The following is a 17718-nucleotide window of genomic DNA, read 5'->3' as shown; positions in this document are numbered from 1 at the left end:
ATGGAAAATTTTTCATGCACGATTATGACACGCCATTTGTCATCAATACACGCTTATGACACGTGTGAGTGCGACTTTTGTTTACATTTATAGTAAAAACTCGCAACATAGTCAACCGATGTTCGTAATATTTGAGAGATTAATACAGAATAGATAGAAGCATTAATTGTCTTCTTAGAATTGTTTGTACCATTTATAGGTTTCAAGATATTCACTGTCAAACTTTAAAAATCGTTTTCCTCGAAATGTGCAAAATGGCGCTTGTCATAAGATAGCACAACAGCGACGACATACTGACTTTTCACTCTGGTCACTTTCAAGTAACTTTTTAGCTTTCTCAAGAAGCAACTTCGAATCTCATTAGCTCAGTGCTTAATTATCACAAAGCGAATTGTAAATTGTACAACACTTCACAAAAAATGGTTGCCAAAATCCTGAATAAAGGACCATAAATTCTAAAACAATCACGTTTTTACGTTACGAAAATAGGACAATGAACAAAAATTATGTGTTCTATGATTTTGTCAATTTCCCTCCAGTAATGCCTAATAATACTTTTATTAGTGGAGGTATTTATTTTTGTTCTGTTAACTTCAGTCACATTTTAGAAACAATTTAGAAACATTATTAAGAGATCGACTATATGACATGAACTGATTCATGATTTATTATATCTTGAACATGATCTGGTTTTCGTGGTTACAAATTAGTTTACAAAATCATATTTTCTCGTGAACTATTTCACTAAACTTAGTATATTATTCATAAATCTTTTCAATCATCGTTAACTATTTCATGATCCTTAATATGGTAGTCATATGCGCGTGAAATTTTTCACAGGACTATTATTCTTGTATACGTCAACTGATTTATGATTCCTAGTGTATTAATCTTGACTGACCATGCGTGCTCGTTAAATAGTTCACAAAATCGGACAATATTATTCATGTACTCGTAAAATGGTTCATGATTCCTAGTATAATAGTCAAAACTCACCATTCGTGCTCGTGAAATAGTTCACAAAATCATAAAATATTTTTTATGGTTTCGTTAATTGATTCATGATTCCTAATTCCATTATTCACAATCTACCTTGAATGCTTGTGATATTTTGAAGATTCGCCTAATTATTTTCAATTGTATACAATTCTGCACATGGCACAGTGGTTTTTTCGCCAAAAACGCTCGAAAATTTATTCACGCGAAAACGTTAAAGCGTTCTACAATGATGTCTTCTGGGATGTTTTATGATGATCCAAGATCTTCATTTTGATGATATAGTAAAAGTGATTAATCCCCCTTGAAGTGAGATATTTACTACAATTTTTTTTCAAAGTATGAAAAATAAGATGAAGTCTTCAGAAATCTTGTGAACATATTTACTAAAGACCAAAACTCTATATATATAGTACACTGGAAAGTATTTATCGTTTTTTGTGATGACCCCTTAATTTTTTTTCATCATACTTTCTTAAACATCGTAAATAAAGCTTTAGCATGTTCCAGAATGATGTTCGTCTTATCATGATACATATCTTTCCTGAAGAGATTGTTGGTCTATCGCTTGCGACTTTGAGCTTATTGGATAAATTCGGTAAAACTAGCAAGAGTTCTAAACGTAATAACTTTTGAACGGGCAAAAACTGGCAGTCATTAGAAATTCTACATCATCACTAAGAAACTCAATAGAGTTCACTTGTCTTCCGTTGTTTCCAGTAGAGTTATAGAAACCTTTTGTTTTTCAAAAAATGGCCAATATCTTCGAAAATACTCGAGATGAGAAAAATTATGTATTAATAAAAATTACGTTTTTTTAACGTTAAAAATAACTACGTAGAATATATACAACCCATTGGAATGTTAATTGAAAAGATATTTTAAGAGAATATTTTTTTTTTTTATTCCGTTTATTTGACACGGCTCATTGCGTTAGCTTGACCGAGCCATGGGTCTTTTATATATTTATAATAGTATTTAAATATTCAAAAAACGCTAATTTAATGATGGTCTTTTAAATCTCGCGCGTGCAATTTACCATTGCGCGTGGAGATTTTTTTCCTAGGCGGGGAATCTTTAGCAGATGTCTGTGGGTCGCTCAGCTCGCATCCGTCCTCTTCCATTTTGTCATCGCTGTCATTATTTGATACGAGGTAGCAGTGTGTTCCGTTTGAAGCAAGTTTTATTCCTTCTTTGGTTGTTGTAGTCTTGTAATCACTGGATGTTGGTTTCGCAATACTGGATGTATCTGTTGTTTGCTGGCTTTTCGTTGGTTGTTGAGTAGGTTTTTCAGGTTGAGTGCAAGTTTGAGGTTCTACTGATGGTGTTGATGGCATGGATTCTGAATGTTGATTGCTTTCGGGTGCAGTTTTATTTTCTGTTGCTGCCTCTGCACATGACTTTCCGTAATGCACAGTTTGGTGGCAGTATTTGCAAGTAGCAATTTGCCCTTCGTATGTGCAAAGTGACTTTTGACTGTGAATAGTACCTTGTGCTAGCTCGACGTATGATGGTATAGGCTTTTTTAGACGCATTCGCACCAGCCAAACTCCATTGTCGATGCCACGAAAGAAATTCTTCCAGGATTCCTTTTTCCCCGAAATCACTTCTCCATACTGTGCCATGTGCGTTTTAATGTATTGGAGTGTAGTGTCCTTCGATAGATCATGTATGCGTACATTGGTTGCTTTGTCATCGAGGTATACGGGGATCGTGTACTTGACGTTCTCGTGTTCGATGACATGTCTTAAATTATTTTTTTCGATGAATCGTGTTGCGTCGGACAATGCTCGAAACGACACAAGAACAACGTCTTTCACGTGTTGAAATTGAATAGTCGTGACCATTCCAAGGTCGATATTCATTTTTTTTAATAACAATTGTTCCACTTCCCGAACAGATGGCCGGATTGAGATACCACTAAAGTCGATCACCACTATGGCCGAAGCAGAATCTTTCCTTTGTTCACTCATTTTGATTGCCATACACTATTATACTGCACTAGTGTAATGTGCTATTGTGTCTGTCTGATGGCTTGAGGAGCGACTACAGAAGACGACTTCTCTGGATGAAAGGCAAATACGAACTGCTAAGAGAATATTTTTGGGGGTCATCCAAATATAACGAGCTATAACTTCTTAAGCATTTAACCCTTTCATGCCCAACTTTTTTCTGGTGCATGTATGGTTTCAAAACTATTTTTCCTTGAAAACGGTGGAGTCAAGAAACACGAAAAACCTTTTTTTCATAAAGATAGGTTCTTCCCTCGCAGTGCTGGAAGCTGCTCAATTTTTACCTTCCAATGCTCAATACAAATCTCCTAGAATATTTACAAAAGTTCAATTCCGTGGAAAATGTAGCCAAAGACAGTCTAAATTGATAAGTTTTATCAATTTTCAATAATATTGCAACATAATGAAGAAATATGAAAAATTCATTTTCCGTCTTCAACGTAAACTGTTCTTGGCAGCACTGCTCCATCGGAATCCAATCAGACTAATTGCAATAACTACAGTTCTAGAGCTGGTCATTGAAACTATTAATACTCAAATGAAAGGCAATAGTCACATTTATTGGCCTTACTTGCTTTTGTGAGAAAATTTTTCCTTATTCAAAAGTTATAGCTGCTTAAAAACGTTGTTGTCCACAAACAACATGGGCATGAATGGGTTAAAGAAGAGACTTCGTATATTCCGCAAAGATGGTAATGAAAGCCATCTCCACAGCTTCTCCAAAGACGTTAGTTCATTTCTTTTACCAAAAAAAAGTTCAGTTGAAAATTCTTACTTATAGGAAGATTACTCGCGAGAATCATAGTAGCAAATAGCAAACCTTGCTATTTTTGATAAGTATTATCGATGTAAACTCAGCCGTTTCTCCGTTAACAACCAACCACCATTTGAAATACTTTTTTTGAATGGCCAAATTACTTTGGAAACACACGACAAAAACCATTACTGCAATATAGAAAGTTGTTAATTTTGATAATTCAAACTTTTTTACAGAACCTACCGAACATATCAGAATGATATTTAAAATGAAGTATTAATGAATTGGCTTTAAAGGGATCATCAACACACAAAGATAAATCCTTCGTGTCTTCAGCAAAGTTGTTGACATAATTTTGATTTACAACTATGCTGAAGACATAATTTTCATATAGGCACTTGCAAGAAACTTGGTAAATATATCTCACTTTGAGGAAGATTAATCATTAAAATAACAACACCATACGAAAGGGCATGAAATGTGCATTTCAGAATCAATAGATCGCACGATTTTGGTAAAAAAAAAAACACTAGTGCATGGCAATTTCACGAAATTTGGAGTTTTCTCAAGTATCATATAGTTATGTCCAGCATCTAGTGACTAGTAAAAGCTACGAGTAGCAAATATAAGAAAACCACCGGACCTCGAATACCATTCGATAAAATTCAATGTGATGTTCGGACAAAAAACGAAAACTGTGCTGTGCACCAAAAATATATCGAGTTCGTGATATAGCTCACAAAACAAGATACCGCGCATCAGTTACACTGTTACGATTCACTTCATATTGTCACGTTACTCTGAGTGAAACATCCGATAGTAATTAAACATGAACATGAGACACATTACTCCACGTGGCAAATTCTAAAGTAAACTCAAGAATATTACGATAACGTGCATATTAATTACAAAAATCGTGACTAAGACCGTAACACTACTCGTGACTAAATATCAAAATCGTAACTAAGATCCTGAAATCATTAATTCGAATCACCACTTGTGACTAAAATATCACGATAACGGGAATAGAAAATGCTGAAATTAAGACTAATATCCTGAAATCATGAACATAAGTCACACTATTCTGCCCAACAAAGCCGATACGCAACTCGTCAATAAATGAACAATGTTTAAAAGTCGGAGTTGACATACGTTTTACAAACCAATGTATTATGAGCAAAACTCACAACGAAAGCTAACGTTCATGGACATTGAGATATTAGTTCCTTTTTTTATTAACGACTTATAGTGAGACAATCTTTTTCCTTTTTACATTTCTTATAAAAGAAATGTATAGAATTCGCTCAAACTTTCAAGATTTTTTCCGAGGCCCGGAGGGCCGAGTCTTATATACCAATCGACTAAGCTCGACGATTTGGGACAATGTCTGTGTGTGTGTGTGTGTGTGTCTTTGTGTGTGTGTGTATGTAACGGACAAATTCTCATTCGTGTTTCTCAGCAATGGCTGAACCGATCTTATCCAAACCAATTTTAAATGAAAGAACTAAAAAACAGTATGAACGCTATTAATTTGTTTTTGATTCTGATGTTTAGTTTCCAAGATATGAATGTTACAATGCGTAAAAATGGCGTTTTTTGCAGTTTTTTTTAAATTATCTGCCGAAATTGACAATATAGATTTACAATTTATATGTTTTTAGACAGCTTTAACGAATACCTTTCGAACAAGCTATAGATTGTTGAAATCGGACTATTATCAAAAGAGATATTTAACATTAAGTGCGGACGAAAGATTTTTATCATTTCTAATTGCCAGAAATATGACCAAAAACATGTAATCTATTATTAACGCCAAAACGGCTTATTTTAGGTCAATAGTATCTTCGGAGAATTTAATGGAGGTAATATGCCCTTTCTTTTGGTATTGAGGTTTTGCTGATTAATCCCCCTATGAGTGAGATATTTTCACAAATTTTCTTGGAAGTGATTATATCGAAATGATGTCTTCAGCAAATTTGTAGCTCTTACTTTTGTGAATAACTTTACTAAAGACTTTAAATATCTATTTTGAATACTTTAAAAGTTATGGCTTGTTGTTTGTTGATTACTCTTTGTCGCTTATTTATTGTTCAATATAGTAATAATCCATTGATATAAGCTAAACATTATTTCGTTAAAACGAATTTTGTATTTCATTTTACTATCTACAACCGCTAGAAATAATCACCGAACACTTCCAAGTTGTCTGGAAGGATCTTGATAACTTATCAGTACAAAAATGTTCATTTGTGCGAACCTTCTGACTGCAATTTTTCTAACTTATAACCATCGGATCGAGCTGAAACATATCGGAAAATGAAAGCGAAGTAAATAACTCCAAGCAACGGCGTTGACAAGAGAAGGTTTTGGGGTTTAACACCATACAACCCCCCCCCCCCCACACCACACCCAAAAAAATATTGGATTGAAGTTGAAAATTTATTGATGCTGATTGATTTAATTCAATATTACAATAACAATTATCTGATCCGTAGATTGATAACCTGTTGTTGTAAACATCATGAGGACTTTTGATAAATTGTCGGAATGGGGTCCTGATATGTAACTGATCTATTGGTCTTGATTTTACAGTTGTGTAATAGCATCAATATCAAATTCCTGCCTGAAAACATTCCAATAGAAAATTCCAGAGTTCTGTAATCAATCATAATCCTCAGATTTATTTTCAAATTGAGCTTGTTTTTGTAGAGATGTACTGTAATAAGGGTCTTTATTTAATAGGAAGCGAAGTTAAAATTGATTTAATGTCTATGCAACATAGAATGCACCAAAAAATGCATAACTTTCAACATTTGCTAAAAATGTTTTTGCCTTTCTCATTCACTCTAAAATTCGTCAATCTAATCTCGACCCGGAGGGCCGAATGTCATATGCCAATCGACTCAGTTCGTCGAGATCGGAAAATGTCTGTGTGTGTATGTGTGTATGTGGAAAAAATGTGACCTCTGTTTCTCAGAGATGGCTGGACCGATTTGCATAAAGTTAGTCTCAAATGAAAGGTACAACCTTCCCATCGGCTGCTTTTGAATTTTTTATTGATTGGACTTCCGGCTCCGGATAACGAGTTGAAGAGTGCAATCACACAGCAAATTCCCATATAAACTGAAATGAAAAAATTTCAAAATCAAATTTGTATGTTTGATGCCAAATGACTTTAAGGTTCAAGTTACCTTTTTTAAGCATGTGTTAGAATTGAACGCTTGGTAGTGTGCGTAGGAAAAATTGTGTTCAGCTTTGCCACCGGATTATCCATTTAAACCTTTTTAAAACTCTAAAATAAGAATATCAGTCGATTTATTAGATCATCACGATTCAATTCATGCAAAATACCTGCTGGAAAAACCATCGGCTTAGCTAAATGGTGCTTTTGAAAAAGTTGCTGTGGTTTTTTCATTGCGCAGTTGTGTTGCGTACCCCAGCTCGGTGTGGTAGTGTGATAAAAAATCACAGCCACTTTTTCAAAAGCACCATCCAGCTAAGCCGATGGTTTTTCCAGCAGGTATTTTGCATGAATTGAATCGTGATGATCTAATAAATCGACTGATATTCTTCTTTTAGAGTTTTGAAAAGGTTTAAATGGATAATCTGGTGGCAAAGCTGAACACAATTTTTCTTACGCATACTACCAAGCCTTGAGGTAACTTGAGCCTTAAAATGCATGAAACATTGAGATGTTTGACAAAAATTGACTTTTTTGGACTTTTGTACCTTTTTGCTTTTCTCATATAGAAAGGTTATGCCATCACTCTAAAAATCGTCAATCATACCGGCCCGGAGGGAGTGTGCAGTGAGGGGTTGCAACTTTAAAATTAAAACTAGTTTAAAATTTCTTAACAAGTTGAAAATTTTCGGCAGGACCTGGACCTCCCGGATCTTTCTACATGATCCGCCGCTGGTTTCAAGCGATGTTTCAGTATCACATAGTATCGCAAGATCGTGGCTGTCGATCCATTGTATGTATGTGCAAATCGTACTGAACATGTAATATTCATTTCCACCATTGTATTGAACATAACCAGCCATGGAATCGTAGTCTGGACAAATGAGACAAGCACAATTGCACCACTAGGTGGATTAAAACAGGTTTTTATTTTTACAAACGTTAAACAGCGCGTCATTTGATAAAATAATTTTGGCGGTATATCGTCCAAGAAGTATTTATGGTGAATTTTCTCAGGTTAATATTCATGACTACAATAAAGTCTCAACAAATTCGCTAAAAACACGAACTCTGTTACTATTTTCTGAAAAAATTATTCTGCATAATTTTAAAACTTCAAAAATTACGTTTTCGGAATTATGCCGTTTGGACAGTTAGATCGATTTTCACCAAACCCCCACCAATTGTAAAATTGGTATTGTAAACAAAATGTAAGGGTGATACTTCAATGCTGATAGGTGGGACCGAAAAAGTAAACAATCGTCAAAGGGGCGATACTATCATTTTGTCAATTTCAATAGCAAACACAAATTTTAATTTAATAATTTCAAATACTTCATGAAGTTTTGGGTTTCGATCACTGAATCATGCAATCTAGGATGTAAAAAACACAATAGTTCTTAAATAGGAAATAAAACCAAGTCTGGAAATATTCACTGTTGATTTTCTTTGAATGGTGTCACTGCTAGTGTCGCTTTTTTCCAGAAAAAGCGTTGATTTTTAGGTCTCAGTCGCGTTGGAAATTTGAGTAAATTATAAACTTCATTTCGATTCAAAAAAAAATCAATTTTTTGGCTCAGTAAAATATACATAACCCCTTTAGGAAAATTCAGTTTTCCCACCACAATGCATTGATTGAGGAATTTAGATATTTTATTAACAGAGCATTAGCAATAATTCGTTTGTATGTCTATTTTATGGGCCATTTTTTCGCTTTCCCATTGACTTGGTTTGAGATTTCTAGCACTGATGTTGTCCTGTGCTGATTTGAGCGATTCTCTGTGTCCTGCCACAATCCCATGTAGTATGTGTTATCAAAAACAGCGCGAAGCATCAAGTTCTAAATGTTCTCAAACGATATAATATCCGAAGAGAATGATAAGAGTTATAAGAAATGTCTCATCACACTGTTAGGTGGATTAAAAGCGTTTTTTTTTTCATTCGTTTTCGAGCTCTCCATCGAGACAGAGGTTGTTTTTTCTAGTCCGTAGTGCTGTGTGAGGCGATAAAGAATAGTTTTAATCCGCATTCAAGGTTATTTTGCCAGTTCGGTTCGGTCCTCAGTCTTTTGTTCGCGTGTGAGGATTAAACAATAGCCAGCTGTATAAGCTGGATCGGTTCGTCGTTGGACACCAGTTTAAAGCTAAGTGGTTTTTGTCTATTGTAACACATTTATTGCTTTCTTCCGTCTGCGCGGGCGCTGACCCCGTGCGTTGACGTTTTCTATGGTTCCCTCTCCGGATGGTCAAATGGAAGTTGAATCGGGTTCAACTTCTAAGGCTCCCCCCCGGCCCAAATGCTATCCAGAACTCTCAACTGGTCCATTTGTGGTCTTCTTTCGGCCCAAGACTAAATCACTGAATCTTCTTCAGATTTCTAGAGACCTGACGGAACGGTTCTCGGCTGTGACCGAAATTTCAAAGGTCCGCTCGGACAAGATAAGGGTGTTGCTAGCCAACTCAAAGCAGGCAAACGATATTGCTTGCTGTGAGCACTTTACGCGGGATTATAACGTGTATATTCCGGCTGTAAGAGTACAATCCGAAGGCGTCGTAACCGATGAGAGTTTGACGTGCGAGGATCTGCTGAAGTACGGGGTTGGCCGATTCAGAGACCGCTTACTTCAGCCAGTTAAAATACTTGAGTGCAAACGTTTGCACTCAGTAGTAGTTGCGGGGAATGGTTCAAAAACGTACCCCCAATCAAACTCTTATCGGGTGACCTTCGCTGGTACCGCTTTGCCAAATTTCGTCCTCTTGCACAAGGTTCGTCTGCCTGTGCGTCTGTTTGTGCCGCGGGTCATGAATTGCACAAAGTGTAAACAACTGGGTCACACAGCCACCCATTGTAGCAATAAGGCCCGCTGTGGAAAATGCGGGGAGAATCATCTAGATGATTCGTGCAGTAAGCAAGCCGAAAAGTGTCCTTACTGTGCGGAGAGTCTGCATGATATCTCGGCATGTCCCGCGTACAAACTACGCGGGGATAAACTGAAACGTTCCCTTGCGGGACGATCCAAACATTCTTTCGCAGAAATGTTAAAGAATGCTACGCCACCATCCTCAGCAAACATCTATACTCACTTGCCTCCTGACGAGGGCGAGGCTGGTAACCCACAAGAGGGAACATCTACTAGGGTGCCTAGAATTTATAGGAAGAGGAGGAACACTTCCTCTCGTAAAGTTCCTTGTAAAGGCCAGAAGGTGTCCCTTGAGGGGGCTCCGAAAGTCACATCTATTGGAAGTGTTGCAACCAAACCGAAGCAATTAGCTCCTGGTCTCGGAGGATTAAGCTCAGAGAAGGAGTTCCCAGCACTTCCAGGAACATCAAAAATCCCAAGTGTTCCTTTGTTTCAGTTCGAGAGTAATCACAGCACTGGAATTATAAAACTCTCGGACATAGTGGACTGGATAATAAAAACTTTCAATATTACTGATCCTATTAAAAGTCTTATGTTAGCTTTTCTCCCTACAGTGAGAACATTTTTGAAGCAGTTGACTGCTAAATGGCCCCTCCTCTCAGTGATTGTATCCTTCGATGGCTAACTCATCGAACGAGGTCACGGATTTGATCACTGTTCTACAGTGGAATTGCAGAAGTATCATCCCGAAAATCGATTCCTTCAAAATTTTAATAAATAATTTGAGTTGCGATGCATTTGCATTATGTGAAACTTGGTTAACTTCCGACATAGATCTCATCTTCCACGACTTTAATATTGTTCGCCTGGATCGAGACACCCCCTATGGAGGAGTGCTTTTGGGGATCAAAAAGTGCTATTCCTTCTACAGAATTAACCTTCCCTCGATAACAGGTATTGAAGTTGTCGCTTGTCAAGTAACAACCAAAGGCAAAAGCCTTTGCATAGCTTCCATATATATTCCCCCCAACACCGCGGTTGGGCACCGACGGCTACAAGACATCTTAGAATCCCTGCCAGCACCGCAACTAGTTTTAGGAGACTTTAACTCTCACGGTACAGCATGGGGTTGCCTCTATGATGATAACCGGTCTTCCTTAATTCAGGATCTTTGCGATAACTTCAATTTGACAATTTTAAACACGGGTGAAATGACACGGATTCCTGCTCCTCCAGCGCACCCGAGCGCCTTAGACTTGTCCCTTTGCTCAACATCGCTGCGGTTAAATTGCACGTGGAAGGTAATTCCTGATCCCCACGGCAGCGACCATCTGCCGATTGTAGTCTCAATCAATAACGGTTCAAGACCATTGAAATCAATCAATATTTCGTATGACCTCACACGAAATATCGATTGGAAGAGCTATGCTGCCGCGATATCCGACAACATCGAATCTACCCAAGAACTTCCTCCGGAGGAAGAGTACAGCTTTTTGGCTGGCTTGATTCTCGACAGCGCGAATCAAGCTCAGACTAGGCCAGTACCCGGCGCGAACATACAAAAACGTTCTCCCAATCCCTGGTGGGATAAAGAGTGCTCAGACGTGTACGCAGAGAAGGCCGCCGCGTTTAAGACCTTCCGAAACGACGGGTTACCCGCCAGTTTTCGACAATACGCGACGTTAGACAAGCGAATGAAGAGTTTGATGAAAGCCAAAAAACGCGATTATTGGCGCCGGTTCGTCGACGGATTAACGAGAGAAACATCGATGAGCACTCTTTGGGGAACAGCCCGACGTATGCGAAATCGAAACAGTACTAATGAGAGCGTGGAATATTCAAACCGTTGGATATTCGATTTCGCCAAGAAGGTTTGTCCGGATTCCGCCCCGGCACAGAAGGTTTACCGCGCCGCGTCTCCTCACGATAGCGCGAACGAAACACCTTTTTCGATGGTGGAGTTCTCACTTGCTCTCTTGTCGTGTAACAATAAAGCTCCGGGGCCAGACAGAATCAAATTCAACTTGTTGAAGAATCTGCCTGACTCTGCCAAGAGACGCTTGTTGAACTTATTTAATAAGTTTCTCGAGGCTAACATTGTCCCACTCGATTGGAGACAAGTGAAAGTCACCGCCATCCAAAAACCAGGAAAACCAGCCTCCGACCACAATTCGTACCGTCCGATCGCAATGCTATCCTGTATCCGGAAGTTGTTCGAGAAAATGATCCTATCCCGCCTCGACAATTGGGTCGAAGCAAATGGCTTACTGTCAGATACACAATTTGGCTTTCGCAAAGGCAAAGGGACGAACGATTGTCTTGCGTTGCTCTCAACTGAAATTCAAATGGCCTATGCTAGCAAAGAGCAGATGGCATCAGTGTTCCTAGATATTAAGGGGGCTTTTGATTCAGTTTCGATCAACATTCTTTCAGAGAAGCTGCACCAGCATGGTCTTTCAGAGACTTTAAACAACTTTTTACTAAACTTGTTGTCGGAAAAGCACATGCATTTTTCGCATGGTGACTTATCGACATCACGATTTAGCTACATGGGCCTTCCCCAGGGCTCATGTCTAAGCCCCCTTTTATACAATTTCTATGTCAACGACATTGATGAATGTCTTGACAATTCCTGCACGTTAAGGCAACTTGCAGACGATGGCGTGGTGTCTGTTACGGGACCCAAAGCTGTCGATCTACAAGGACCATTACAGAATACCCTGGACAATTTGTCTGCTTGGGCTATTAAGCTGGGTATCGAATTCTCCACGGAGAAAACTGAGCTAGTTGTATTTTCAAGGAAGCGTGAACCAGCACAACTACAGCTTCTATTAATGGGTCAAACTATCGCTCAGGTCTTCACAGTAAAATATCTAGGGGTCTGGTTCGACTCGAAAGGTACTTGGGGATGCCATATTCGGTATCTGAAACAGAAATGCCAGCAAAGGATCAACTTTCTTCGTACAATAACCGGAACATGGTGGGGTGCCCACCCAGGAGACCTAATTAGGTTGTATCAAACAACGATACTGTCGGTACTGGAATACGGATGCTTCTGCTTTCGCTCCGCCGCGAACATACATTTCATCAAACTCGAAAGAATTCAGTATCGTTGTTTGCGTATCGCCTTAGGGTGCATGCAGTCGACCCATACGATGAGTCTCGAAGTGCTGTCGGGCGTTCTCCCGTTGAAAAATCGATTTTGGGAACTCTCATATCGATTGCTCATTCGATGCGATATCTTGAACCCGGTCGTGATTGAAAATTTCGAAAGGCTTGTTGAGCTCAATTCTCAGACCCGTTTCATGTCCCTGTACTTTGACTACATGGCGCAGAATATTAACCCTTCTTCTTACAATCCCAACCGTGTGCATTTCATAAATACTTCTGAATCTACTGTTTTCTTCGACACATCCATGAAAGACGAGATTAGTGGAATTCCGGACCACATACGCCCACAAGTGGTTCCAAACATTTTTTATAATAAATTCCGAGAAGTCGACTGTTCTAAGATGTTTTATACTGACGGATCAAACCTCGAAGGATCCACTGGCTTCGGTATTTTCAATCAAAAGTTCACCGCCTCCTACAAACTCAGTGACCCTGCTTCAGTTTACGCTGCAGAACTAGCTGCCATTCAGTATACCCTTGGAGTCATTGAAACATTACCCGCAGACCATTACTTCATCGTTTCGGATAGCCTCAGTTCCATTGACGCTATTCGCTCGATGAAACAAGGCAAGCACTCCTCGTATTTTTTGGGGAAAATACGGGAGCTACTGAGTGCTTTATCTGACAACTCTTTCCAGATTACCTTGGTATGGGTCCCTTCTCATTGCTCCATTCCGGGCAATGAGAAGGCAGACTCCTTAGCTAAGGTGGGTGCCTTAGAAGGAGACGTTTACGAAAGACCAATTTGCTTCAGCGAATTTTTCAGTATTACTCATCAGAGAACCCTCGAAAGTTGGCAAACTTCGTGGAGCAGTGGAGAGCTGGGAAGGTGGCTACATTCGATAATCCCTAAGGTATCGACGAAACCTTGGTTCAAGGGGATGGATGTGGGTCGTGACTTCATTCGTGTGATGTCCCGACTCATGGCAAACCATTACACGCTGGATGCACATCTCCGGCGTATTGGGCTCGTGGATAGTGGTATCTGCGCTTGTGGCGACGGCTATCACGACATCGAGCACATTGTCTGGGCGTGCACCGAGTACAGTTCCGCTAGGTCGCGGCTAATGGATACCCTGCGGGCCCGAGGAAGACCAACCAACGTCCCGGTTCGAGATGTGCTGGCAAGCCGCGATGTTCTCTATATGTCCCTTATATACACCTTTGTGAAAACCATCAATATACAAGTCTAACTGCCCCTTGTTATCTCCTTATCATTCTCAGAACGCTCTTCCACCTGCATCAAACCATTTGTATCGAATGAGCCAACAAACACGGGACCTACGGCACGAACATAACACGCTTAACTCGAAATGTAGCCGATCCACATCTGAGCCGTACTACGAAATCGTCTGGAAAAAACCCCTGCCATCTTGAGGAGGACCACCCGGCGTCCCAGTACATGATTCCCCTGATGAAGGCCACCCGAGTTTATAATCCATCCGTTGATCTCACGATGCCTGAAACTGAAATAATTTTCTCTCCCTGCCATCTTTGTCTACCCTCCCTCCCCTGACTCTTATACCCAGAAGTAACACCCCTACCCCCCCCCCCCCCCCCCAATATCATCACGAAGCATTTAGCTCTTCTTGTCTCTTCTAGTTTTAACTATTATATTATATAATCTCGTTGAAATTGCCCAACTCTACTACCCACAAAAATAACTATAATTACGAATCTTTACAAAATTCAATCATGCCCTCTAGTTATTCCTAGTTTTAAGTTAGTCGTAAAAAATTGTCCCCCTTAATTAAACATTATTTGCTCCAATAATCTCACTGATAAAAATGTCAAACCATATTGCCACAAAAACTAAATGACCCCCCTAATCTTACGAAAACAATATTATCCCCTTGTGTAGATATATAAGATAGCTATAAAATCGCATTAGTTTCGTTTTAAAAAAATCAATATGTAATCTAGTTTTAAGCAATTTAAAATTTAAAACAAAACAAAATTGGCACCTTTAAGCTAACGCAACGTGCCTTATAAAATAAACGACTTGAATAAAAAAAAAAAAAGCGTTTTTATATTGTAACGACATATAATTAGCAAGGGACTGGAAGGTGAAGTATTTTTCAAATATTAAGAGCCATAGTACTCAAGAGAGAGCAAGGATTTGAAGTAAGAAAGTGTAGAAAAGCGTGGAGTAGGGTCAATGAACAAGCTTAGAGTTTCCCGGTTACTTAGCTTTTTGTCTTCTGCAGCGCAGGAGTCAGGATCTTTTGGCATTAAATGCGAATCACCTGAGTCTGCGGCATGTCCGGACAAGCGTAAAGTCGGCTCCGACAGCATAAGTCATTAAATTGACCAAATATAGGAGAACTTCCTGTCGGTCAACCGTAATTTGTTCAGCCGTGTGGTATCCAGTGGTGGCTGAAGTCTCTCGCAGTATTTCAGCGAAGAATTGACCCACTTAGATTCTGTTCCTCACGTCGTAAGAGGCGACTAACAACAGCTGTGCTGTCAAATGGTGAGATAACATCGTTTTTATCTCATGCCGTCACGTGAGTCTATCGATGACATTTGGTCGTTAAACCGGCGGCGTCGGCTGGGTGCTATCAGCCTTCTGCTGTAGCATCGGAATGAGAGGGTGCCAACGGGCGGGCCTGAAAAACCCGAACCGTAAAATTTATGCCCCAATCCAAGGTTTGACGCGACCCGTGCCGAGAGATGAATGGCGGGGGGGGGGGTCATCTACACTTCGAACCCCAACCCTACGCAAAACTAGGACTGGTATCCGAAATGTTCACAAACACCAAGCCGCGCGAGTAGCCTTTTGGGGCACCAGGGCGCACCCTACAGTATCAGTACCCTGTCAAGCTCTGCAAGGGTTGACTTTCTTTCCCTAGCTATTCGTGGGAACAAAACGGAAAAAAACTAAGAAAACTAAACATGTAGGAGATTGCGGCAATGGAGGTGGAAGAGGAGATGAATTGCGAGGAAAGCAAACTTGGAGAGCTGCTGAATAGCGGCTCATCGGAGCATGATGTGTCATGCACTTAGTCCATTCTAAACTTTCCAGATTGAGACAAGGATCGGACAGTGACCAGGGAGGACACATATCGCTAGGGGATCCCAATAGGGAAGCCACCATCCAAGCGACATCGTTCGACGGACACGGAGTCGACGGACAATAATGGGTGCAGGAAGAAACTACAACCGAAAAAGATCAAGGGTCTGGACAGACCCTAAAAACCGAACAGCGCCCAACCTTCAACGAAATGGCCATGTCGCACTCGATCATCCCGGTTGGGCACTCTGCGAATACCATCAGCCATGAACAGCTGAATGCTACTCAATGCGCACTGATCGATAGCGTCATGGAGCAGAGCTCAAGCAATACGAGACCCAAGTTTAGGAAGTGCACCTACAAACAAGGGTATCTCGAAATCGCTTGTGTAGACAAAGATACAGCTGACGTCCGATGGGAACATCCTCCGCCTGGTGCAGAATCAGAACGACAATTTCTACACAGAAATCTGAATCCAAATCTGCCAAATCAATCAACCTCATATTCCCACATACTCCATTTTGTATTCAATTTATTCACACTACTGGCAAACCTATAACGCATAGACCTATCATAGAACTCTGACAATAGATTCTGCAGTTTTCATCAGCAATACTGCCTCAGGGTACGCTGAAATGAAATTAGAAGAAGATTGTTATAAAGCACTGGTTTTCAAGACAAGGCGAAATTTATGCTCAAGCGGTTTCGTAAATTGAGTATGAGTGTTCGAATGACACTTTTGGATACCAGTGACAAATTTGACCTTGACCTGTCCTATAGCGTTTTCGTTTTCGATAGGCTGAAACCCGTTCCAATTTATGGTAAACATCACCTTCACGTCCGAGCATTTGGGTAACCAGAAAACAATAACTTCAGGTCTGATTTTCTATGCATTTATTTTTCAAATCTCGGAACGCCGACTGCATCTAGCTAACCAATGTGCTTTTTGGACTAATTAGCGACGACACTTTGCATACTACGATTCAGCAACCAGATGCTGAATCACATCCCATTTTTTATTTTGATTATAGAGGTTTTAATCTTTGGGTCATATGGCTCTCTTTTTTAGTTAGAAAAATATCTTTAGAAAAATTTCTAACTCTATTTGCGGGATTGAGAATCGAACCCAGGGGAGCTGCGCATAAGGCAATCGGTTTACCAACTACGCTATTCCCGCTCCTGTGGACTTTAAAAAAGATCAGCCAAGCAACGCTGTTGGCATTAAGGTCGTCGAAATGTGAGGTTTGGGAATGCATCACATCTTTACATCAACTGGCAATGCAGAATAAAGTAATGATATTCTGGGTACCAGGCCACCAAGAAACCGATTGTAACGAAGTGACCGACGAATTAGCCAGATGTGGTTCATAAAACATGTTAGTTGGATCAGATCCATTTATAAGCATTTCTACCGGTGCCATCAAACTAGAACTTTCGGCTCGGGCAAGATACTAACTACTAAACGATTGGTGCAACGTAGTGGGCGCTCGACAAGTTATAAAAAATTCAGATACAACGACAGCCTAAAAACTAATGGAACTAAAACGAAAAGATTTACGTGCAATCACAGGTTTATTTGCGGAGCATTCTCCTGCTAAGCATTATCTGAAAAAAATTGGCAAAAGTCAAGATGACATTTGTCGATTCTGTAACTACGAGCCCGAGAGCTCGGAACATATTCTCCGCCATTGTGCAGTACTATTTCTTCGAAGGGAGCGATACTTCGGA

At 39.8% G+C, this 17718-nt stretch overlaps 2 protein-coding genes across 2 annotated transcripts in view; one reads left to right on the top strand and one right to left on the bottom strand.

Annotated features, from left to right (window-relative positions):
- The window catches only part of LOC131684601 (neuropeptides capa receptor-like), a 329157-nt gene that overhangs the window by 282249 nt on the left and 29190 nt on the right, over positions 1-17718 (top strand). The gene's annotated exons all lie outside the window — the stretch shown is intronic.
- Positions 1901-2949, bottom strand: LOC131684602 (uncharacterized). Its single transcript, XM_058967616.1, has one exon. The coding sequence runs from the start codon at positions 2859-2861 to the stop codon at positions 1998-2000; it is 864 nt and encodes a 287-aa protein (XP_058823599.1). The 5' UTR covers positions 2862-2949; the 3' UTR covers positions 1901-1997.

The sequence above is a fragment of the Topomyia yanbarensis genome, chromosome 2 (assembly GCF_030247195.1).
Source record: "Topomyia yanbarensis strain Yona2022 chromosome 2, ASM3024719v1, whole genome shotgun sequence".
Taxonomy (NCBI): domain Eukaryota; kingdom Metazoa; phylum Arthropoda; class Insecta; order Diptera; family Culicidae; genus Topomyia; species Topomyia yanbarensis.
Note: the sequence above shows the minus strand (reverse complement) of the source record. Positions and strands in the feature narration are given on the sequence as shown.